Source organism: Ambystoma mexicanum, chromosome 2p (assembly GCF_040938575.1).
Source record: "Ambystoma mexicanum isolate Mex_15411 chromosome 2p, UKY_AmexF1_1, whole genome shotgun sequence".
Classification (NCBI taxonomy): domain Eukaryota; kingdom Metazoa; phylum Chordata; class Amphibia; order Caudata; family Ambystomatidae; genus Ambystoma; species Ambystoma mexicanum.
Genome location: NC_090923.1, coordinates 347,910,310 through 347,935,203, shown reverse-complemented (window position 1 = coordinate 347,935,203; position 24,894 = coordinate 347,910,310). Strand labels below are relative to the sequence as shown.

The following is a 24,894-nucleotide window of genomic DNA, read 5'->3' as shown; positions in this document are numbered from 1 at the left end:
GGCTGCGATCCAGTGAGTTTTGTTATGAAATTCTCTGTGCCTCTGTTTGAATAAACAAACCTGAAGCTATAGGGGGGGTGACCAGCAGAGGACTGATGCAGTAAGGCGACGGCGAGGATTCCGCCACCGCCTGTTAACATCCTGATGAAATCCTGGTTGTAGTGCAGGCAGGTGGTTTAGAGGAACAGATCTGTGCAGCGGAAGGTGAACTGCCCTGGAAATTGTCTTCGGTTTTTCGAGCAGTACACAGTTCCTGCTGAGTAATTTCGCACAAAAAGAAAGTTTCGTGGAAGACTGGTGCCACGCCAAGATGGCCACCTGGGGGCACTGACACGGTTATGATATGATAAGGCATTTGTAACGCGCCTATACACAAGTGTTTCAAGGCGCGACGAGGCAGGGAGGGGGGAACAAGGGGAAGACAGACAACGATCCTACTAGGCCTGGTGTCATTCAGATCGCGGTTGGGAGTGACACAATTGCATTGACAGTGGCGGTTAGGTGATGGACCAGCGGCATCAAGTTGGACCGCACATAAAAGGTGCTCATGGAGCCTGCCGTGCTGGGCACCGTTGGTGAGGCGAGTAGTAGAGTTGCAGCGCTGGAACCCAGTGCGCTGTGAGCCCCACAGCAGAAAGCACGTCAAGATTGGTGGCCTGGTTGCAGGGCCGGGACCCTGTGTGCTGCCTGCCATTCGGTCCCTGCCCGCCGTCTGCAGGGTCATCTGTCCTGTCAGTAGACTGCAACGGGGGGCGAGTAGCGGGGAAGAGTGCCCCTCGCCATCCTCAAAGCAGGAGGCCACCATCAGATTCTGAACACCCCCCTGACCATCACAGGCAGCTCCTGGAGCAGTATCCAAGTATTGCACAATGTAGGTAAGCACCGTTGGGCTGTTTAGCGATAAGAAACATTTGCATCTTTAATCACACGAGTACTACTACAATAATTAAAATTGCTGGCGCCGCACTACAAAGTGCATAGCTATGCTTGGAAGGTTTCCACCTCTTCATTCACACTTTTGCCTTTATTCAAACAAAGAAAACAGTTTGTTCAAAATGGCTGCTGCATTAGTGTTGCCGTGTGGCTTCCTTTGCTGAGCTTGCTGCCTCCCTGGTTGGGCAGCTTGTGGTCCTCTTAACGAACCAGCAGCCACTGGCAAGCAGTAGCCGGACCCACATCACCAAGGCCCACACTGTAAGGCCCCTTCTGCTCCTGTCGGCTGCCAGCCCAGGTCTGTAGGTCCTTCCCTACCCCTCATATGGACATGCAGGCTGAGGAGAACTCCACACGTTCCGGGCACACTGTAACAATGGAGCATCCAACATTTCTTCTGAGGGTCAGTTCCCTCTCCGAACTTTATTGATCCTCTGCCTTTACACCTGGGACTGTCCCACCTCTCACTCCATCTCATCTGGACTTCCACTAATCTAGCTGTGCCCAGTTGCTGCTTTGTTTTCACCTTGTCCTGCCAAAAATCGCAGTTAGCTGTGACCAGTTGTTGCATGTGTTTTCACCTTGGGCTTCAATCAAATCTAGCTGTGCCTTGTGTCTACTTGGTATCTCATTAGCTGGTGTGCTACCCCCTGTCTCTCCCTTGCGTGTGCCCCCCAAACCCTTGCTCAAAGTGCATAAGTGCTTCAGACTGGTAAGTGTCCACCTCTCCCTCCACTGCAGCAAACCATGTCGCAAACCATGTCACTATCCATCTCTCCTATCATCTCCAACTGCTTCACCATCTCCTATCACTAAAAACTGCCCGGAAGAAACTTGAGGACATACTGAGCTCCAACCCAGGTCTTCCTATTGCAGACACCTATGTCACAGTTTCCGCCGGAGAGACTCTTACTGACATCCTCTTGTTAGTTCACGCACTCGACCTATGGACTCGCTATACGGTCTTTCTCTCTCCAATCGCTTCTTCTCCCTTTAATGGTGGCACTCGATGGGAGGTTCTCCTTGCCCGCTTTGCCATTTCCAGCATCATCATTCATGTTTATCTCAATGAAACCTCATGGTTCAGGGTCCACAACCCAGCTTTCTTCTCTTCGACAGTATCCTCTGGCCAGGCACCCTTGCGTTCTGTGCCCTCCTCCTCCTCTGCACAGGCCCCCGCTTCCTTCTATGCCCACCTCCTCCTCTGTACAGGTGCCCCTGCCTTGCCGTACTGTCCCAGCTCCACTGTCTGCCTTGGCTCTTTCGCCATCCTCCACTCTCCCCTGGCCCTCTTGCTACCCTCGGGGGTGGAGGGAGGGACCACTCTAGGGACCACTCTCCCCAGTGCTCCCCCGCCCCGAGGAAGACCTTCAAAGATGGCAAGCTACTCCACATTTCCACTCAACACTTGCTCCGCCGTTAAACACTCGTCTGACATCTGCAACATCCTCTAACTCATGGATCTTGATGCGCACACAATCACAGAGGCATGGTTCAAGGAGAGCTCCATCACGAGCTTTGACACACTCCTCCCTGAAGTCTTCAAAAACCTCTATGCGCCCAGGCCTAAGAAGACAGGTGGAGGAGTAGCGCTTATCTTCCCAGAATGGATACCTGTGTCCATCATCCCTACTCATGCCTACTCCTGCTTCGAATGCCTGGTTTGCAGATTCTCACTCTACCCAAAATCTCTCATTATAGCCACCTTCTATCGGCCACCAGTCCACTCTCTTACTCTCTGAATGGGGTGACCTGGGCTCCTCCCTACAACTACTCCTCCTCCTCTCAACTCCTCCTGATGGGTGATCTGAACATCCATCTGGACTCTCCTGACTCCACAGGTCCTTTCTGCAACCTTTGGGACTTTTTCCCTCTCTATCCTACCCTCTGGATTCACGCACAGTGGGCCACACCTTGGATGCTCTAATCTCTACTGACACCCCTCTCTCTATCCCTATCACTACCTTCCTCTCTTGGACCGACCACTCTCTTCTCTCAACACACCTGAAGCTCTCCTCTCCTCTTGCAGCAACAGACCTGGCATGGCCACTCTGCTTCAAAGTCACCAGACCCATGAAATAAGTGACAGTGGCTGCTTTTGCCGCCACCTACTCTACTCCAACCATTCCTTCGGCTGACTCCCACCGTGACACAGCCCTCGCTAACCTCAATCTCTCTATCTCCAACACTCTTGACACTCTTGCCCCCGTCATGAGGGTCCGACTGAAACCTTCCAAAAAGCGCAACTCTTAGTACGACTGCGACCTGGCTACCATTAAATGCAAATGTAGGGCAGCTGGCCGGAAGTGGAATGCGTCGGGCGAACTGTTAGGGAGAATTCTCTGTTTAGGCTGAATTTCCCTACCTAGTGAGTCCCCCAGCAGCTTTGCTGGATTTCTGGGGTTTCTTTTTTCTCCTGCCAAGAGTGAGACTCTTTTACCCTCACTCTTGGGCATGTTTGAAGGGTGTTTTCTTGGTTAAACCTTGTGTTGAATGGGCTATGGGGTCTTTTACTCCATAGGGCCTCATGTATTTTTGTGATGTGGGTTACACAGCACCCTCTGTGCAGTAACCCAGGGGTGTCCTAGGGACTCCCCAACATAGACTCCATACCCTGGGACTGACTACTGTCCCCCAGGGCATGTAAAGTCACCAAAGACTTTACTAGTCTTAAATCCGGAACAGAACCAGTACAAACCATCATATTGTGGACGTACTGGCTGGGGCAATTCGATTGCCCCAGGGTCTGTTAGTCGAAGGGGCACGTCTCCATCCCCCCTGATCGAGTTTTGGCTGGTGGCAGTGGAAACTACTTTTTATATTCAACCGCGAATATTTTCCTATGGGATTTCCCATTGTTTTAGGCTAACACATTTAATTATTTATTTACGGTAGCCTCAAACATACCGCCGGGTTATATATTTATTATTATAACTCCGGTTGGGATTTTTGCCAAAACTTGATTCTAAAATGGCGTTAGCGTTCGCCTCTGTAACTCTGACCCAAAGTGGAGCCCTTTGTTCCACTTTTGGCGGGCTTCTCCACAGAAGCCCTCCAAAGTGGTGCCACTCTGTCTGGGGTACTTAGGAGGGGTGGAGGGGTGGAGGGGGATTAAGGCACCCTGGACTGAGTTACCTTGGTAACTCAAGTCGCACTCCGTCCTGATTGGCCCAAGTGGTGAGCCGGCCGGCTCACCACTTAGCATGTTTGAGTGACAGCTAGGCTGGGTGAATGGGGGCTTGCTGCATAAAAGCAGGGCTTTGGGGACTGGAACTTCAGAAGTCGCCACAGGACCAAGAATCCGACGAGGGAAGAGCTGAGCCGACCTGCTACGACGACACCACCCGGTGGAGCCCTGCTGAACCGTCTCACCACTTTTCCCAACGACCGAGGAGAACTCTTAACGGAGTGGCTCCTTCCCTTGACTGGTGGGGACAACCAGTTTTCACCTTCTTTCCGCTTCTTCGAGGTATCTCGTGGCCGCCTTGCCCGTGCCAAGCACCCCGGCAACCGGAATACCACACTTTTACCACAACCGCGAAAGTCGGTACAACCCTTTAACCGGAGGACTCCGCGGCTGGTTTCTTCCCGGGCAGTGCAACGACCTTCTTCTTCTGCTCTTCAGCGAGAACTTCTTCTTCCCTGACCGACGTCGAGCCTTGCTGCCACTGCCTGGAACAACTGCCACCGCTGGAGGATCCTTCCCGTTTAAGGTACCGTGTTCCGCCTGGCTTCCCTTGCCACCGACTGTACGGGGTAGTTTTAGCCCCCGGCTTTCGAACCTGGGAGTGCCTGGGACACCCTGGCTAAACTTTCTAAGCCTCTCTAAACTCTTTCTGAACTCTTTTGCAAGACCCTGAATCCCTAATAACTGTGTGATCTTGGGCACATTTTCGCTCTGTCTGCTCTAAGAGTGGGCCCTGCCTAGTGACTTTGTGCTTCTTTGAGCCTACTGAAAGTGTTCTTGACCTTAGAGTGGTGTGTTTATCCTAATTCTGCTCTTTTTCCCTCCCTTTTTTGAACCACTAGAGTGTCATCTAACGTTAAGCACTCACCTCTGTTTGAATTATGTGGTGTTAACCAAGAGTTGTCTAGTTAGGAATAAGGGTTGGGACTGCTTTCCATATAACTGTGTTTGAAGTGGTTTACTATATATTGCTAGAGTGTTTTCAACTTATGTGTTCTTAAAATAAATAACTATATACTTTTGAAACCAAGCTCTGGTCAGTGTTTGCTTGTTCTATTGTGTTTGAGTACCTATTGTGTATACTTTGCATACTGCCTAACTCTTCTTGAGGGAAGTCTGACTGCTCAGCCACAGCTACCAGGTAAATCTGGGTGGTGCAGACTGCTACCAAGTGGGTTTACTGCTATACCTGTAGTCTTAAATCTTTTGCAGTGTTCCCTAAGGGAACTGCACAGGTTTCTGCCTAACACGAACCATCTGACAAACTGGCCTACCGCCTCCTACAAAGGCAATATCGACTCTACATCTGCTCTAAGAAAAGTGTCTTTATTCAAGCCTGCATCTCCGCCGCATCAAACACAGCCAAACTATTCAAAGACTGCAAGGAACTGGCCAATCCTGCAGCAGCCTCTTCTTCTGTCACACCCACCCAGGACCTTTGCTTTGCCCTGGCTGCACACTTCACCACAAAAACCAATACATCCTTTCCACCCTCTCTTCCACACCACCGCATACACCAACACCAAAGCCTCCCTTGGCCCCCCCCTCCACTTACCCTCTCTTCTCTCTCACCCGTCACACCTGATGTGGTCACCAGACAAGTCCAATCTTTGAAGGCTCAATCCAAACAGGTTGTCCCCTGCCCCTCTAAAACCATTAAAGACCATATTGACTACCTCGCCACAGCCTTGGCTGATCTCTGCAATCTCTTTTTCCACTGGAGTTTTACCAACTGTCCTTAAGCACTCACTTGTGCACCCTCTGCTCAAAAAACCCTCTGCCGGCTTATCTCCATCACTCCTTTGCCTGGGCAAACTTCTGGAGAAGCTGGCTATCTCTCAGCTGAGCCTCCACACTGATCTGTAGCTTGCTTCCATGACCATCAGTCTGGCATTGGAGCATCCAGGGGCACGGAAACTGCTCTTCTGAACATCTGTGAAGACCTCCTCTCTAATGTTGACACTAATTCTCCCTCTGTCCTCATTCTCCTTGACCTCTCCTCTGCCTTTGACACAGTTAACCACAACATCCTGATTGCACGCCTCTGTGACACCCTGGGAATCTCAGGTCAGGCTTTGGCGTGGTTAATCTCATTTCTCTCTGAGCGCCCATCCCTGGTGTAACTCTAAGCCTTTCTCTTGACTATAGCTCTCTACACCTGTGGCGTTCCACAGGGATCTAACCTATCCCCCTGGTTCTTCAACATCTATATGGCTGCCCTGGCACGTGTGATTGCCACTTTCACCACTAAATTCCAGTGTTAGGTGGATGACACGCAACTATCTTTCAGGCTACCCTCTACTGCTTCCTCCTCGTTCATATCGGACTGTCTGTCTGCTATTCAGTCATGGTGTGCTGAAACAACATCTGCCTCAATCCCAGTAAGAGAGAGATTGTTCGCATTGGAACCCCTGCTCACGCTTTCCCACTTTTACTCTGGCCTGCCTCACTTGGCCCTGCGCCAGAACCCACATGTGAGGCAAGAAACCTTGGTCATTTGTGACTCCACTCTCCCCTTTTCCTCTCACATTTTGGACATCTCTAAAAAAGTGTAACTATCAGCTACACCTCCTCAGAGATGCTCTACCTTTTCTCCCTTTCCTCCAGCGGCTCACTGTCTCCAGAGCCCTGGTTCTCTCTAGGCTGAACTATTGCAACAGCCTCTTCCACAACCTCCCTCCTTCTGCGCTGCACCCTATGCAACTCATCCAGAACAGAACCGCAAGGTTCATCCTTTGCCTCACGCCTAGGGACTGCATCTCTCTGGTGCTGAAATCCCTCCACTGGCTCCAAGTGGCTGCGAGGATCAAGTTCAAGACCCTCTGCATTGTTCACAAGGCTTTCATGGGCCTTGGACCTACCTATCTACAATGCTGCATACCTAAATACTGTCCCTCACAAGCCCTCCTCTCATCTACCGCCAACCTTCTGCGAGTGAGCTGGTTCTCCAAGCAGAGATTTGGGGGGAGATCCTTATCCTCAGCAGGTGCCTCCCTCCGTCTTGAGCCTGATCTTCTTAAGTTCCAGAAACTCCTTAAGACCTTCCTCTTCTCCTCTTCCTTCTCTCTCCCTCTACCCTGTTAACCTAGTCCTCTGCTCTTTTCCTCTCTCCCTCCTCTTGCTTACAGCTTGCTGACTGGCCACCTGGTGTACCTCAGTGTCTCATGTCCCTCACACCCTTACCAGTCCACTTTCGCACTTGCCTCTGGCCTCTACACCCCACCCACACTCACTGCACTGGAGTAATATCCCAAGAGAGTGGCTCTCTTTGCACTTACCCCAGTCTCCACCGACTGGATGCACTTGGACCTCCTCCCTCCCCTGTGACTGTCTGTGCACTTGCATGATCCATATGCACCATGCCTGAAGATCGTCTGTCTGTTTTCCCTTGTTGTCACCCCTTAATTGCACTGGAAAAAACTGCAGAATCATCATTGTCTGGCCTATTTGCTTTATCACAAACTGTTAAACATATTTTACGCACTTACTCTGCCTGTGCAGACTGTTATCGTCTCTGAATTTCAAGGGCTCTGAGCGACTGTTGTTTTTCCCACATATTCCCACCCTCCTTGAGTGCTTTGAAACACTTGCCTGTGTATAGGTGCTTTATAAATAAACAATACCATACCATCTGATATGATGAGGACGAATCCTGGGCGGGGCAGGCTCCTCCTCCCCGGGCCTAAGGCCCTGACATCTCGGGTTGGATCAGGCCTGAGAACTCGGGAGGAACCTGCCTCTGCTCTTGTAGATAACAGGAGAGCAACAAGGCTTTGGAGGACACACGGGAACTGTTGAAACTGAAGAATAGGGAGGCACTATTACTGTGGTGTCATGCCAGCAAGGAGGAAGTAAGTCAGGGGGAGAGACAGCCCCAGCGACACAGGGTGTTGAGCACGACGGCTGTCCAGATAAGAGACCAGCTCGCCCCAGCAAGTCAGGCGAGTGGGCAAACCATGATGGGAGGGAAAAGCAGGCAGCCGAAGATGGACTAGTACACGGCCCGATTCAGCAGCTGCTGCCCACGAGGGCTTCTCCCCCTCCCCCACGCCCCCAACAGCAAGAGGTGCAAACAACATCCTCGGCAAAAAGCAACCAAACGGAGGGTTATGGCTACAGAGGTGGAGGTATAGACCCTTAAGAAGCAAGTGACCAAGCTATTGTAGACTAAGGTCCTGGAGGCCAGGGCAGAGGCCGCTGCGGGCCGCTCGAGGAGAAACATTAGGATGGTGGGCCGTCCTGAAACTGGAGAAGGGTCTCAATAGAACTGTTTCTAGAAAAATGGCTACCGATAAGCTAGGTGAGAACAGCCTCTCACACTGGTTTGCGGTAGAGCCTGCTCAGAGTAGAGGCACAAAAGCAAGTGCCCGGGTTCAGACCAAGTCCGGTCGTGGCCAGAATATTCTACAAGATTCCAGAAGGAGGGCCCTGATCAGATTCTCCAATTTATTTGTGATGGTATTCCCGGATTATACGGGGCACGTCCAACAACAGCGACAGAGCTTTGAGGAAGTGAAGAGGGTCCTTCAGGACCACGAAATCCGCTATATGCTGTTGTATCCTGCAAGGCTTAAAATCATCAAAGGGGACTCATTGGTTTTGCAACTCACCAGAGGAGGCATGGGAATGGTGGGAAGCTGAGGGCAGCTGGTCCATGAGCATGCACCCAAAAAGACAAGGCAGTCTCCCGGGCAGGCATGCAAGCTGGAAGCTGCCAGAGGTAGAAGAGTCGGGCCATGGGTGGCCAGGCTCCGTCACAGTGGCAGAGTACCAATCCCTCCAACTGCTTGGGCGGGTGGACTACTGAAGGAGGACTTTCCAGGAGTCCAAAGCGGCACTGCCCTGCAGACTGAGAAGACAACACAGACACCAGACCCTTAAGGCCACCGTGGGTCCAAAGCCTAGAGGATGTTGTACCACTACAACACGAATTGGGGCGGTGGGAGGTAAAGGGGAGCTTGTTGTCATGGGCAGTCTACTCGAGAATTGGACGCACCTTAGCGACCCACCACCTTATGAACTGGGAGTGTACACATAACCCATACATGAGCATGGAGTTGGCCATCCAACCGTTGGGGAGGTGGGCCAATGTGGACTGCTTTCATTGCAGGTGTTCTAACCTAGAGGTGTACGAGTTGATCAGGTTCTTTATTGATGTTTTTGGGGTTGTTCAGGGGTTGGGATTTGTTGAGAAAGGGAAACTGGGGCAGGGGGTGAGGGTGTAGAGTCCAGCTTGGGGATCAAGCCAAGGTACGAGGAGGGCTACGAGGTATGCAGAGGAGAGGATAGAAGGGGGGGCCCCACAACCGTATTCATAGGTACATTGACTATTCTCATCTGGGATGTGAGAGGATTGGGGTGACGAGGCAAGCTTAGTGAAGTAATGAGGGTTTTGAAGAAATTGGGCTGAGGGGGTGCGGGTTGTGATTCTCCAAGAGACACACCTCAACAGGGCAGAACTTGATAAGATGAAGACCAACTGGGGGGGTGGGGTGTATGACACAACGTATTCCACCTAGTCTAGAGCAGTGTTGATCTGGTTAGCGAAGGGGGTGCCCTTTCAGGTAACCAAGGTTCAGCACAACAAGGATGGCCGGACTCTTAATCTTCTGGGGCTATTAGATGGGAAGGAAATGTGTCTGATGAACTCGTATGCACCGAATAACGATACCTACTTTCCACGGGTAGATGGCCTGATGATGGGGGAAGTGGGGTGCAGGAATCGACACAGTGAGCAGATATGGGCAGGGGCTTGTAACTGCATACTTCAATTGCAATTAGATAGGCCGGACCCTTTGGAGCGTGACAAGCCGATGGCCTACAGATCATTGGGAAGCACGCTAGCGGATCATGACATGGTCGATCTCCAACGCGAGGAAATAAGCAGGGCTAATCCTTCTATTCCCACCCACATGGTACATTGTAACGGCTTGATTATATATTTGTGGGGAGGGAGAAGTTTTCCCAGTTCCGAAAAGTGGGATATATGGGAAAGAACATCTCGTACCATGCCCCCTTAAAGGCCACAATAGTACGGCTATTGGATTGGTCATCCCCCACCTGGCGGTTACGAGCCGAAGCATTGACGGATGTGGCATACGCAGAAGAACTCAGGCGCTCCATAGAGGACTATTTCGTGGTCAAACGAAAGCTCAGTCAGTGACTATGGGGTGCTATGGGAGGTATTAAAGGTGGTAATGAGGAGCAAATGCATAGCCGCCACACACAGGGTTCTCTCAGCACTATTGTCCTCTTTAAAAGATGTGAAGGACCACATTAGGGTACTCGAGGGAGAGATAGAAAAGGGGTTACCATGTGGGGCGGAGCACCTCTCGTGATGGGTACATAGGTGGCAGGCACAAGAGTGGTTTGACAAACAGACTACGTGCACCACCTGACTAGAAACAACGGGGAAGTAGACGATACGGGATGGCTTTTGACCTTGTTCCTCTGGCGGGTCCGTCCCCAAAGCTTCATTACCCAGGTAGAAAAGTAGGATGGGGCACTGCCCACTACACAGGAAGATATTAACGTAGTGTTCCAGAGATATTATGAACCGCTCTACACTGGTAGGGGACGGGGCATACCCGTGACATGGTGGAGGGGGTAGATCAAGCCTCCCTTCCCCAGCTGAGTGAGGATACAATCGCCACACTAGAAGAACCTTTAACAGAAGACTAAATTAGAGGGGCAATGAAATTGCTGGGGATTGGGAAGACGCTCGGGGACGAAGGCTTCACGGACACATTTTTTAAGACTTATGCAGACTTACTACTCCCTCGTCTCCGGCTACTTTGAGTGGACCTTCCTGAAAGGGAGCCCCCCGGCATACATACGGGAAGCCAACATTATCATACGGCTCAAACCATGCAGGGACCTGCATTGTAGTGGCTCACCCGGCCCATATAGTTGTTAAAAATAGACACCAAAATACTGGGTAAGGTGCTGTCGGCCAGAATCCAAGAAATTTGCAACTCTGATCCATCAAGACCAATGCAGGATTGTAAAGGGGTAGAAATATGACGAATCTCAGAAGACTACAGCACATTATAGAAAAAGTAGAGGGATCGGCCGAGGGAATTTCTCCTTGGACGTGGTTGAGGCCTTTGACTCGGTCAATTGGGAGTGGCTTTTCAGAGTCCGGCAGAGAAATGGGACGCGTCCAAATATGTTGAAATGGATCTGTTGCTATACCAGGCCACGTGTAGTTTGCATCTGAAAGGGACATGGCAAGGTTGCCTTCTGTCGCCCACCCTATTTGCCCTAGCACTTGAGCCTATGGCATGGATCGTCCGGGCGCAGTTCAATGGTAGGAGGTCAGCAACGCACCATCTCCTTATACGCTTATGAAGTCTTGTTCTATGTGCAAAACCCCAGGGTGCATATCCCTTACATAATGGAGGTGTGGCAGAACATGGAAGTTTTCAGAGGTTTTAAAGTGAATGCAGAATTCTCACTGTTGTTCCCGCGTGGCTCGCTACAGGGGAAGGCAGTAGGGGAGCTGCTGGATGTTATGTTGTGATGAGAGGATGAATTGTTCCGTGATCTGGGTGTTAAGATTTATCATTCCACAGCGGACCCCTTCCAGTACAATGTTGGCAGGGCACTTACGGGGATAGACGGGATTACTTTCTGGAGCAGGTTACCCCTGTCCATAAAGGGCAAAATGGCAATCTGTAAAATGCTGATACTCCTCAAATTTCATTACATGTTTGTAAATATCCTGCACGTGGCCAGGGACCCTATTCTTTAAGATACTGGATGGCAAAATCACTGACCTATTGTGGGGAGGGAAGCGGCACAGGGCGTTGCTGACCACATTGCATAGGAGATATCGGTAAGAGGGGGGGCTGAGTTCGAGCTGTACTACTTGGCGGCCCAATTACAGCATGCCACCAAATGTGAGACTGGAGGAGGAGGGATGGACCGAAAGCTGCTGCGGAAACCCAAGAGGCATTGCACAGGTATGGAACTGGTATGGCGAGAAGCAAGAGGGGCAGAAGACTCCTGTCCGAGTACGGTGGTGAGGTAGGCATGGAAAAGGACCCGCACTAAGCTTAGACTAGGCAATGACTACTGCTCGCAGATGCCTTTGCGGGCCAATGTTGAGGTGGTTGTGATAATACAGACATGGGGCATGCGCAAGGTGGGTGCCTCTAGGCCATTTGATATATGGGCAGAGAAGTTCCAGATGCCCAGGGGACAGTTCTTAAGTTAAGCCAGGTTAACCAATGTGCCTGCAGGTATATGGGACACAAAACCTGAGGAGCCACTTAACACTCTGATTCAACACTATTCTTAACATAGGGGACGACAAACGGGCAGTAACAAGCCTGTATAAGGCATAGGATAGCGGCCCCTACTGCAGCTTAAGGTACAAAATAAGTGGGAGAGGGACTTGGAGCAAACTTTTGAGGAGGTAGAGTGGTAGAAAATGTGCACACACTAGCAAGGTAACCAGGAACGCACACCTTGTTAATCCAGTTTAAATTCCTGCACAGTGTCTATCGAACCCCCTCAAACTGCACATGATTCACCCAGACTACCCACACCATTGCCCCAGATGCAAATAAGACTCAGCTGGCTACTGGCGCATGGTATGGCATGCTCAGTAATACAGGTCTATTGGAAGGAGGTGGTGGCGAGGACTAACGCCCTAGTGGGAAGTCAGCTAGATTGTTCCCCCAAGATGTGCTTACTGGGGTTGTTAACCAGAAACTGGGAATCCATAAGTAAATGATGGTCTCCTTTTTACTGCTGTTGGTGAAACATATGTTGGCAATAGCTCGGAAGAATGCGCAGGGCCCCGTGTTAGAACAGTGGCTGTCTGATGCGTGGCAATGGGTAGCCGCAGAACAGCGGTTAGTGCAAGACATTGGGAGGAAAGATGGGAGTGATGACAAGGGACCTGCATGGACCATGCTTCTGAACGTTCTACAAACCTCCCCTTATGATCTGCCTCCCTGAAGTATGGATCGGATCAATGTACTGGGGGGGGGGGGGCAGGCAAACCGAGCAAGTTGATGTTCACCACGAGGCACAATCAAGAAGACAATGGACATACATGAGCCAGGGGAGGCCCTCAGCGGCATCTGGCAGGGGTTAAACGGGACAGGGCGTGGTTGAGGAGAGGGCGAGGATTGGGAAGGGTTGCTCATGTTACTTGTTTTGTGAACATGTAAGGTTGTCTGCCACAAGGCACAAACCTGAAGACCATGGATAAGCGCAAGCCAAAGAAAAGGACCTAGTGGACATATGGAAAGAGGTGGGCTGGACTGGGGTGGCGGCGTGAGTGTCAGGGGGTGGCGTGGTTATTCGTTACTTGTCTGGTGAAAATCAATGAAGAGATTTAACCAAAACAAAAGAAACACAGACGCGATATAAAGTAATGATATGAGAGGGGATTTCTTTAGAGTGCTGTTCAGATTAATCAGAATATGCTGTGGACTGGGGAGATGAGGCACTATGTCTTATAGAGGAAGGGGTGGGCTGTGATTGCCTTTACTCCTATATTTTGTCCTGGATTTTACAAAATTGAAATTGGGTTTGGGGATTTTAAAAGGCTTGGAAAGCCTTTTCCTTTTGCTGTTTGAGAGACCTAATCCTTTTGATTGAGCTGAATAGGGAAGCACCCTTACCCACATCAAATCAATACCTAATCAACTGTTTTCAGATATGCCTTCTTTTTTGCCCACTGGTCAATTCCAATTTACACTAAATCTCTTGTAAGGCTTTGCTATAGCCGTTTGAGACGATGATGGGATTTGTATGTGGTTGTTACCATTGGATTTGATATTTTGTGGGTCCTTTGGATTATTCAGTGATTTTTATTTTTGAATTGTACAAACCCAGCAAGCCTTCCTCCTGCTATATAGGCTTTCAGCTCTCCCTCATCGAAGTGGACTTTTGTGAGTGAGAGAGATTGTTTTACTGGTTTTTTATATATCACATTAAGAAATAGCGAGGTATCAAAGCATTTCAATTCATGAAGCTTACAGGTGAGAATTGATGAGCAGGAGAAAGTCTTTGAAAATGCTTTCATGATTTTTAAGTTGGCTTTTCCTTTTGGAGTGTTTATTGAATTTTTATATAGCGCTTTAAGCCAAAGCGCTTTACAATATAACCGGTACAAAAGTGAGAGGAGCATATTTACAAACATGATCAGGTAATTAGAACCATAAGTAGAACTATTTACAAGGAGGGGGGAGGGTAGGAGAGGGGGTAGTTGAAGGGAGTTACAGTGTAGGATTTGAGGTAGGGGGAGGGAGTGAGGGAGGGGGGGAAGGGGGAGTGATCTGGTGTGGTGTCCTCATTGCCCTTAAGTAGTATTTGTTACCAATTTAAGGTCAGAGGGGAAGGAGAGAGGATGGGGGAAAAGGGGGTGCGCGCAATGGTAGGAGGGGAGGGGTAGGGAAGGGAAGTCAGGGGGGGGCCGGAGTCGAGACGATGGGCTTTCAGGGAGTGGCGGAAGGATGAGTAGGTAGGGGTGGAGCAGATGGAGAGCGGGAAGGAGTGCCAGTGTAGGGGGGGCCAAGAGTTGGAAGGAGCAGAAGCGTGAGGAGGCACATGGGGCTGGGGGTACAGTGAGGAGGTAGAGGTTTGCTGAGCGGAGAGAGCGGGAGGGGGGAGTAAAATGAGAGGAGGGAGGAAAGGTATGGGGATGCCAGGTCATGGAGAGATTTGTAGACAAGACGGAGGAATTGAAATTTCAGTTGAGAGGAAGGGAAGCCAGTCAAGTTGAGAGAAAGAGGAGGAAATAGTCTTGAGGGCCGAGGAGAAATAGAGTACGGATAGAGGAGTGGTAGATGGATTTTAGGGGAGTTAGGTGAGAGACAGGGAGTCCAAAGAGGAGAGAGGAGCAGTAGAAGAGGCGGGAGAAAATAAGGGAGGAGATTAGGAGTTTGGAAGCATGGAATGTGAGAGGAGCGGATCTTGCGGATGTTAAAGAGGTGGTGGCGACCAGGCTCGAGAGGTTAGAGAGATGTGGTTGGAGAAGGAGAGAGAGGAGTTGAGGTGGGGGCCGAGATTGCAGGCATGGGAAGATAAGGGGAGGTTGGAAGGTGGAAAGTGGATGAAGGGAAGGGGAGAAGGGAGAGTGTTAGGAGGGAAGAAAAGCACCTCAGTCTTGTCAGTATTGAGTGAATGAAAGTGGGGAGATGTATAGGAGTGGAGATATAGGTTAGCAAATGACGGTGTTTTTGAGTGTTATGAAGTTAATGTAAGGGGGCAATGTTTTATTACTTTTTTATCTCGATGAAAAGAAATGCACTTTACAGGCGAGTGATTTTTCATTGAGTGTTATTTATTGAGAATCAATGCATAAACCTGTATTCATGTATATTAAGAGTGGGGCAGCTGCCTAAAGTACCTTTATATTGTTTTGCATTATATTATGCATGTGTTGATATGGAATGGGTTGGTAGGATATTTAACATTAGCCCCATTATAAATTGCATTATATTAGAGAGTCTGTTATGGATGAGTGAGGATGGCTAGACCACTAAAGAGGCTTACTGTCTCGTTGATGCACAGTGACAATTATATACTTGTCTCTACCTCAGTCCCTCCTGGGGGTGAGGAGGTAGTCAAGTACACCTCCCCTGGGTTTGAGGAAATGCTCTGGAATTAGGGTTGATAAAAATCACATCATAGGTTCTCCATCTCCAACCATGATTTCCATCTCCAACCATGATTTCTAATATAGAGTCCTACCACTTGGCCTCAATGCGACCCCAAGGATGTTCATGTAGCTGAATGTACCTGCAGCTCAACTGCACTTGATAAGTGTCAACATGTAGCCATACCTGGATAACTTGCTAGTGAGGGCTCCCTCAGCTCAGAAAGCTTTGTCTTCAGTGGAGATAACTTTTGTATAGCTTATCCAACCTCAACTTTTCTCGATCATTTTCAGAAAAATAAAACTAAAGCCATTTCAAAATCGACCTTCATGTCTGGGCATGAGTGAGCCCTTCTCACACCTCCAAAAAACTGTAGCATATTTCCAGCACAGTCAATGTCAGCACGATGGGTCCAGTGGTCCTAGGCCTTATGGCTTTATGCATCCTATGTGTTCAAAGGGCAACTGAAGGAGTGGCTTCAGCTGTATTTTGCATTCTGCTGGAGTCGGATTACTGGGAAACAGGCAGACCTAGTTCAAATTCTCTCATTCCTCTCTGAAGATCTTGTTTGGTGGCCACATACCATGTTTCTGAGAAAACATGGTACATGGCTCTCCCACTGCTCAAATGTGACTTCCACAGATTTGTCTTTGTTAGACTGGGGTGCCACCTTCAATGAATTGTGTCCATGACCTCAGGTTCAGCCTGGACAAGGCTTCCCAAATAAACGTAATTGAACTACAAATGATTTTTATCACTCTTCAATCGTTTAGGTGAAGAAGATAATGACAGCTCAACCTCTGTTTTATCCCCTGAAACTGGGAGCCACAAACCTCCCAGCTTTGTCAACTAGTGGTCACTTTTTGGGAATGGGCTAGCTTGAACCTGATCTTCTTGAATGTGGTCAGTTAGTCTGTGGATGTCAATGTGGAGGTAGATTTATTGAACAGTCTTCTTCACTCAAACCATTAGTCGGAGATCAGGCAGAATGTTTTGACACAATTTTCAGGGTGGTGGTCTTGCTCAGATGGATATATTAATTACGGTTCTCAATAGAAAATGCAGCTGCTTTTCCTCTCGATGGGGAGGGATAGAAGTCGTTTGAGAACATGCTTTGTCTGGACTGAACTGGAACAAGCAAACACCCTTTCCCCCAGTTGCACTTGTCCCAAAGGTTATCACAATATTTGCTAAGAGAGGGGCGCTTGTTGCATGGTCTTGATCGCTCCTTTATCAGCAGCCAGATTTTGCTTCTCATACCTCCATGAAGCTTCTTGGAAAACTAATCAATTCTTTCACATACTCCGTGACATGCTGTCATTTGCATCTCACCTGCATCCTCGTGGGTTTTGCTGGAGTTTTGCTGCACTTATTTGGATGCCATTGATGCATGCTTATGATTTGAATAATGTCTTTCACAGCCTCCAGTTTAGTTAAGATTCTCAGAAGACCTTACCAGACTTCATCCTCCGCTTGGCAGACCCAGCTGCATGCGGGAATGTCTGTATGGTCTTGACAGTACTGACTTGGATACCTTTTGAACCTCTAAGCCGATATCCATTTAAGAATTTCATAAAGCCCCATTGCTTGTGGCACCCAACTCTGCCAGGAGGGTCAGCGAAATGTAAGTCCTTTTAGCCTTCCAACCCTATTCTGTATTCCACAGGGATAAGGTGGTGCCTAAAATGTATCTGGCTTTACTTCCAAAAGTTCTTGTTCTATATTGATGAGACAGTAGTGCTTTCTATCTTCGTTCCTCTGCCGCAAACTCCTACAAAAGTTCACTACACTGCTTTGATTTGAGAAGAGCATTGAAGTTCTAGCTCTACAGAATCAAGGAAGTCAGGAAGTCTGTTGCACTAGTTGTCAACATCATGGTTAAGACCCTTGACACCAAGTGTTTAAGGCAACAGTGGACAGGTTGCTTTTGGCACCCATCAGCCATGGTTAACAGCCACCTCTAAAGTAGTTATATGTCCACTCTTATCAGTGCAAGGACCACCACTGTTTAGAGAACTGTTCCCTGGGTCGTCATACGTTTGGCGGTTACTGTGGCCACATAAGTCTTTTTGCAAACACTATTTCCTAGACAATGGTTCCGTGGAAGATGCTTAATTTTGTCATGCTAGATTGGCCATGCGCTCATGCAGAACTTCTTTGCTTCAGTTTTGCTCACTTCCACCTACTGGCTTGGTTCATGTTATGCAATCTCCCATAGGTTTAGCCTAAATTGGACAGGACCTAAAAAGGTCACTCGCCCCTGTGTCTAATGGACCCTTTGTCCAGAGTGTCCATTTCCCATGCAACAACCCACTGTCCCTTGTCAATTGGAAAGCTAGTTATAACTGATGAACGGGTAAAGGACTGACTGGTAGTGCCAGTGGGCAGAGTCAGCAGAGTTTGGGCTTGCCCATTGCTGACAAATCCTTTCATGTAGCTGGAATTTAAAGGAAAGTGCTGTTGCACAGTGCAAAGAAGGCAATGGTCTGTACCAGTGGGACAAACTCTATAGGCATGGAGGAAGGGAAACTATGGACTAGGAGTCAATACGGTGAGTACATTTCTTAAATGTTTCCTCATTTCAAATTCTTAAAGTGCGAGATTTACACAATTTCATGTCATACATGAAGTAGTTTTATTTATTTTACGTTTCCAAATGCTGATGCAACGCCTTACTCAGCAAATGTTTTGTTTTTCTTTGATAGGATGTCTTGGAGACACACAGTTTTGTTTCAGATTTCGACAGTCTTCTGGTAGGAAGGTCTCACTACACTGTCTCTTGGACCAGTTTCAAAAAGATTCTCCACTCTACTTGAAGGTAGCGAGCATTTGGGGCAATTTCGGACAATATGATGAATGTCTATATAGTGTTGTTAAAAGACTCTCAAATTTGATAAAGCAGAATTGTTTTGTAGTATTCTGCATGAACTGTAAAGTTTTGTCACAGATGGCCTCAAGAACAAACCGTCTCTCGAAGGCAGTTATAAAGTTTTTGTTTGTTTTTGTCAAGGGGCTCAGTAGTGGCCATACCTCTCCCTCGTCTAGTGCAGCCCATAACATCCCTAAACGAGGCATCCCTCAAACCCAGGCTTGTCACTAGAGATCGGTAGCCCCCTACTATCTAATGTCTATCTCACTGAATGTGATTAGCTAAGGCAAATTCCTCATCCCCAGAACTCCCTCTACATCATAGACCCTGCAGATCATTCCCAAAGTCCTCAAAGGTAGTAATTGCAATGATCAGTACCTTTCAGATACTCTGGCCCAACTTGGTCTTTTACTTCAAACGCCATCCTGTTTTTCTCCCTACTTCTTTGTCTCCCGCTATTTTCCTTCTACTCTCCTCCCTCCTACTCCACTCACTGTCTCTACATTCTCTCCCTTGCACTTCCCACTCTATCCCTCCAGATATTCATCTCTCCTATTATGCTCCACACTAGTACTCTCTCCTTCCCGCACTGCTGCTACTTTGCCCCCTGTAAGGAACTCATGGTGGCAACGGTAGAGACAGACACAAGTAATCACAGTTCAAGGGTGTTTATTGAACTTTATAATGGGTGAGATAAACACCTAATCTAAACCTAAATCTAAGATGGGAACAAGCTCGGACAGTCAAATAATAAATCTGTCCGAGTGGCGTCTTGTCAAATAAAGTCCTATACCAAAACAACTATTGCCAATCCTTACTAGTTACAAAAAGTGTGGAATAATGTTCACAGGAAAGAAAATAAGTCTTCACAAAATTATAGGTCAGAATGGTATGGCTGGGTCTCCCTTCCCCCACGTTTGAGGCACGAAATAATGTAGGACTCTTGAGCAAAGTACACTCCTGGGCCTCGACAGCATGAGGTTCACATTTCAGCTCCACGATATCAAAACCCCTTCCGAGGCCAAGTCTCTTTCTTCTAAAAGTCAAAAAAATTGAGGAACCCTTTAGCCAGTACCAACACGTGGACCCAAGCGCCCTCTGAACATATGAAGCAACACCGTTCTTCTAAAAGTCCTTTGCCTTAGCAAAGTAACACACCAACAAAGGTTATTTCAGTAATCTTGCACCTTGGACAATTATTCTTCAGTCAGGTTTCACAATGACGAACAACATTTTTCTGGGCGATTGCTCTCCGCACCAGGATCTCCCTCTTCTGGGCTGGGATCCTCATCACAGTTTGGGCCTCCCTCCGTCAGATTTCACTACAGCCTTTCTTTAACACAGTTCATGTATTTCTAATACAGTTAATATAATACTAATTCTTGTCAGAAAGCAGGGTTTTCATTCTCCTAATTTCCTTTCGGCATCCCTCTGTCAAGTTCACACTTGCCTATTATCACAGTTCATAAACGTAGTGGAAAGCGAGGTTCCCTTCCCCTAGCTTTACTCTGGCAACTGCTCTGACTTTTGATTGTATAAGGGATTTGACGTGACCCTTATAGGACCACTCTGACGCCTCACACCACCCTTTCCTAGGGCCTTCTAGTTGCTGTAGTTCTCAAACAAAACAGCTCCTGGTCAGAGCCTTTCGATGGAGCGCCTACATGGCGCCGGACCCTTCTGCACCTAGACCTCAACTGAACTTTCTTTAAAGTTCAAACATACACACAAGTTCTTTCTTCTTGCTTTTAAAATGTTGCTACTTGCAACCTTGCGTTTAACACAGTTCGGTTTGATATCGGCTTCCTGTGACTCACTGTCTGGGCTGAACCCGTTTGCTTCTTTGTTCTCTGGAGTCAAGGATAATACCACAGTAGCCAGCTTGCCTCTCCGCCTGCGTTATCAAAGTGAGAGGCCCCCGTGTACCATTGACCTCTGTTTCTCAGCACGCCAGCTGTAACTCATGGTCTTACGATTTCCCTTCTGGAGGCTTTGCGGGTCCGAGTTGAAAAGGGCAAGAGCAATTCCCCCTTCGTTGTCTTTCAGGTCTCACCGCTTTTCTTCTTCCTTTGTAACACCGGTTTTGTGTAGCTGTCCCCTCGTGCATTTGGCCTTGCTCGAAGTGTGCTTTCGTGCTCCGCCTTTTTTCCCTGTGGGGAAGGTAAAGAGCTGTCCGGTTTGTGTGATTGTCAATTGCCTGACTCTGCTTGACCTGTGTGTTGGGACATGTTAGGTTACAGTGTAGGAAAGTGTTCATGCGGGAAAAGGGGGAGGGGATAGAGCTAACACATATCCTACAGGTAGGATGGGGGAAAAGGTGTTACAGGGAATGGGATACCGCGGCTCAACCCTCGGTGTCCCACTTTGACTCTCCGAAGACCCCTCACCCAGGTGACCCTCCCCCACTGGTCCACCCCAGGGGCTGGATTCAATAGCGATGGCTGTGTCCTGGCCACCTGGTCGACAGATCTGCGGGGACTAGTGGGTGAGACACCTTCAGGTTTCTCGCACCCCCAACCACACTACTATTACTGCCCTCACCACACTTCTACTCCCACACCTTCTCCCCGGCCAACCGCCTTTCACTCATCCACTCACTTTACCATGCACGCTCTACTCGATCAATAGTCTCACCTGTACATCATCCACGCACAACTAGGTACCACTTTCTATCGCCAACCAATACTTTACCTTTCACACTACTTCAGCAATTGACTTTCATGCGCTTCTCCACCCTCGTTCCTTTGCGCGATCACTTGGTGCTAACACAACCTTTCATGTTTGCTGTGCCCCTTCTTATCCTCTCCATGGGCTACCTCCCTCACCTGGTTCCCCGTTACCAACTGCTGGTTTCCTTTTTCCCCTGGGTGTTGTTACGGGTGAGTGAAAACATAAAAGGGGTCTTGATCCTCCCCATTTGTGATGCGTGTACTTGTGGCGAGTGCGTTGCACAGCTGACTTGCGCGCTCCTCTGTCTGTGGTTCAGTGTAGTTGTTGGAGCTGCTTAAATTGCTGGTGCAGTGGAAGGGTCGTTCCGCTGCATGAAGCGATCTTGCTGTTTCTTTCCTGATATTGCTTGTTCTTCCATAGCTGGGTCTTCTGGGATCTGTAGTTACCTAGGGAAAACAGACACATTCTTGTGTGCATTGTGCAGTATAGGCAAGGGTAAATCTAAGCTAGTACTTGTAACATGCATGCAGGCACAAAAAAAGGGATAGGTACTGGGACCCTCCAAACTTCCACACCCATCTCCTCTGGGGTAGGACTGCCTCTGGCAATCCCGGTGGTAGCCTTTACAATCATAGGCTGCGAGGGGTCCCCATCCCCTCTTTAGATGGTCAGGTAGCTGTCCCGGACATATTTTGATTTACTGAAAGCACATACTTCAGCGAGTGAACCTTAACTTGATGGGAATTCAATTATGTTGTGTGATCTTTCCTATTTGGTCTAGTCTATATGAAGAGTAGAACGAGAGATTCTCTGCAAGTTCATGAAACAGGAGAAGTTGCAGTAGACTATGGCCATATCAATTGCCTTGAGGTACGCACTACACATCCCCCTTCTTTCTGGAGTTCTTCGTATACACTCCACTGAAATCGCTCAAACCCCAGTCTAACTTCCTTTTTTAAAATCTTTATTTACTACAGCAGACATGTTACATTCTGGACCAGTTATGTACATCGAGAGACAGAGAAGCGGTTAACTATGAACACTGAGATGCAGTAAAACACCAGGCGACAAAAGTTAATACTTGGTTATTGCTAGGTGTTCTGCCCTTTTATTCAGCTGTCCGTGTTCCCCCATGTGTTTCTGAAAGGTAGTATCGGAATGGACCCCAAATGTCTTTCGGTCGACAGCTTGCTATGACCGTTGCACAGTAACCCTCCTTCCTTTAACTGGCGAAGGTCAGTTCTTCCAGCCATTCCCGAGCACCAGGTGCTATTCTTGATTTCCAATATTTCAAAATTCATTTTTTAGCAATCATGCAACTCAAATTAAAGAGCCTACGTAACTTCACATTGACCTTTCCGATGTCTCCCAGCAGATACTTGGGGGGAGAGAGCACTGGGACACTGGAGTAATTTTGTGCAATGAACTCCTGCCAAAACCGGGCAATCATGGGGCATTCCCAATACATATGGAATGAATTGGCATGAGCTCTGCTACACTTCTTGCATTCGCCACTCTTGTTTGGTGTGAACTTCGAAACGCGGGCTGGGGTGTAATGCAGCAGATTCAATATCTTAAATTGTATTAACTGAAATTTTACATTAAGAGAAACCTCTTTCAACAGGCGACACCATCATACTCTTACGTCCCTTCCTCTTTCCTCCATACTGCATAGGCATCCCTTTCAAGGGACGAGAGACAGAACCCTTTTCACCAGAAAAAACCTTCTTACCCCTTTAAATTTATAGGTGCGTGCGGCCCAGGGAGCATGCGCTGCCCTGAATCCGCCCTCCGGCGCCACACCTCAGTCCCCTTTTCTGCGCTGACGGGAACAGGCCGAATTCACCAGCACTCCTGGGTTTGACAACGACCATGTAATTCCACGCGCGGATACTTCTCCTTTTATAATTCAGGTACTCGGTCCTCGGGCGTCACGCTCCTCCCCGGCGCATGTCGACTTCCACAGGGTTCAGCAGGTGTCCATCCTGCAACTGGCCCTTTCCAACTTCAGACCCCCACGCACTCTGCCTACGTTGCCTTGGCCCAGACCACGGTTGGCAAGCTTGTACAGCCTGTGGCTCGCTGTCATCGAAAGCGCTGAAGAATAGACTAGCCAGGTGGAGGAAGCGCTTCCAGAAGTCGCCTTCAGAGGACCTCAAAAACTATGTGAAACACTGACCCAGGCCTAAGGTAGGGACTGTTGGGTAAGATTTCCACAGAGCTGGTAAATCTTCCTTTGCTGGTTCAACTCCAGAACATTTTGCTTTTCTAGTGGGATAGTTTTCATTAATACCTCAGTGAGTGGGAACCTTTTTCCACTCACCTAATCTTTAACTCTTTTTATGGTTATTATTTTTAAGACTCTCCATAGTGTCTTTTTAAAGTTAACATGTCTAACAACTTATTGCCAATAAGTGCCTGTTGTTGCTGGGTTGCCCTAGGGGCTCCCCATTTAACTTTCTAGTGCTAACCTTGAGTGAATTACAGTTCCCAAGGGTAGAAAGGATCTTTGGATCCCTTTTACATTTTTTTCTGTGAAACCAGCACACCCCACCTTATGTGGAGTGCTGGGGAGATACAATGTATCCCCTTTCACATTAAAACTGTAACAATTCTTACCTTTAATGGCTGGTGGCAGTGATATCTTTTACTAATTTGGTGCACCTTTTCCCGAGGGCTGTAATAACAGCTGCAGTAAAGGCACCTAAGGGTGCTCATTTTACCAAAATGGCCCCTGTCTTCTTTTTCTACCATTTTAGTGTTTGTCATTTCTTGTTCTTTCCCCTGACATCCAGAGCGGAAATTCCTTTGTTTGAGTTTTGTCTTTGGCGGGAGTCCCCTGGACACCCTGCCCAGGCTCCAGTCAGTCTGTAAGCACAGGAAGTGGGGGAGGAGTCCAAAACTCCCTCATCCTTTGTCTTACGCCTTCCTTCAAATGGGACAAATCCCAGTGGGGGGGGCTGGCTGTCCTGATTGGACAACCAGACGCCCCTTTCTTGTAAAATGCAGGGAAAGAATGCAGAGGTTGTACTGTAGTTCCCGATAAATACTGGAAACCTGGAAGCTGAAGTCATGTAGACCACTGGAACAGAAAACCAAAGAGGATGACGAAGGAAAAGCGGCGGGAAGGATTTCCAGCGACCGGAGAGCCTGCTGTGTAACAGGAGCCTGCTGCAGCCCGTCCTTCCAATCCACCTGGGGTCTCCGAAAACGACAACCTGAACCCAGAGCCTGGTAAGACCCACTAGACTTGAGAAGACCTGCATTTTGAGCCATCCCACGGGTTGCTGCGACCTTGCGTTCTTGTAATAACCCAATACCCTGGGACTTCCAGCCACTGTGTGGTGCATGGTCTTCTGAATTCCGAATCTCGCTGAAACTTCGAAGTAAAGTACTCACCTGTTTGCCCAGTTTTCCTAAGGAACTCTGACTTTTGCTACTAAAGAACTTATTCTAACACTGCCTGTTGGTCACTAGTCCTAGTGACCCCCCTTCTGCCATTGAGAACACTCCTGCTCCAAGAATAAGGGAAAGACTTTGAAGGGATTGGGACTTCTGCCTAGGAAAGAAATCAAGTGTTTTGCTTACTTGTAAAGAGTTGGTTGGTAACTGTAATT

The 24,894-nt window shown here is 48.5% G+C and overlaps 1 protein-coding gene across 2 annotated transcripts in view; it reads left to right on the top strand.

Moving 5' to 3' along the window:
* DENND6A (DENN domain containing 6A) overlaps positions 1-24,894 on the top strand; it is a 1,713,534-nt gene that overhangs the window by 360,472 nt on the left and 1,328,168 nt on the right. For both annotated transcript variants that reach the window (XM_069643682.1, XM_069643681.1), the window contains exon 4: positions 18,444-18,556. In XM_069643682.1, coding sequence (XP_069499783.1) covers positions 18,444-18,556 — 113 coding nt within the window. The remainder of the gene's footprint in view (positions 1-18,443; positions 18,557-24,894) is intronic.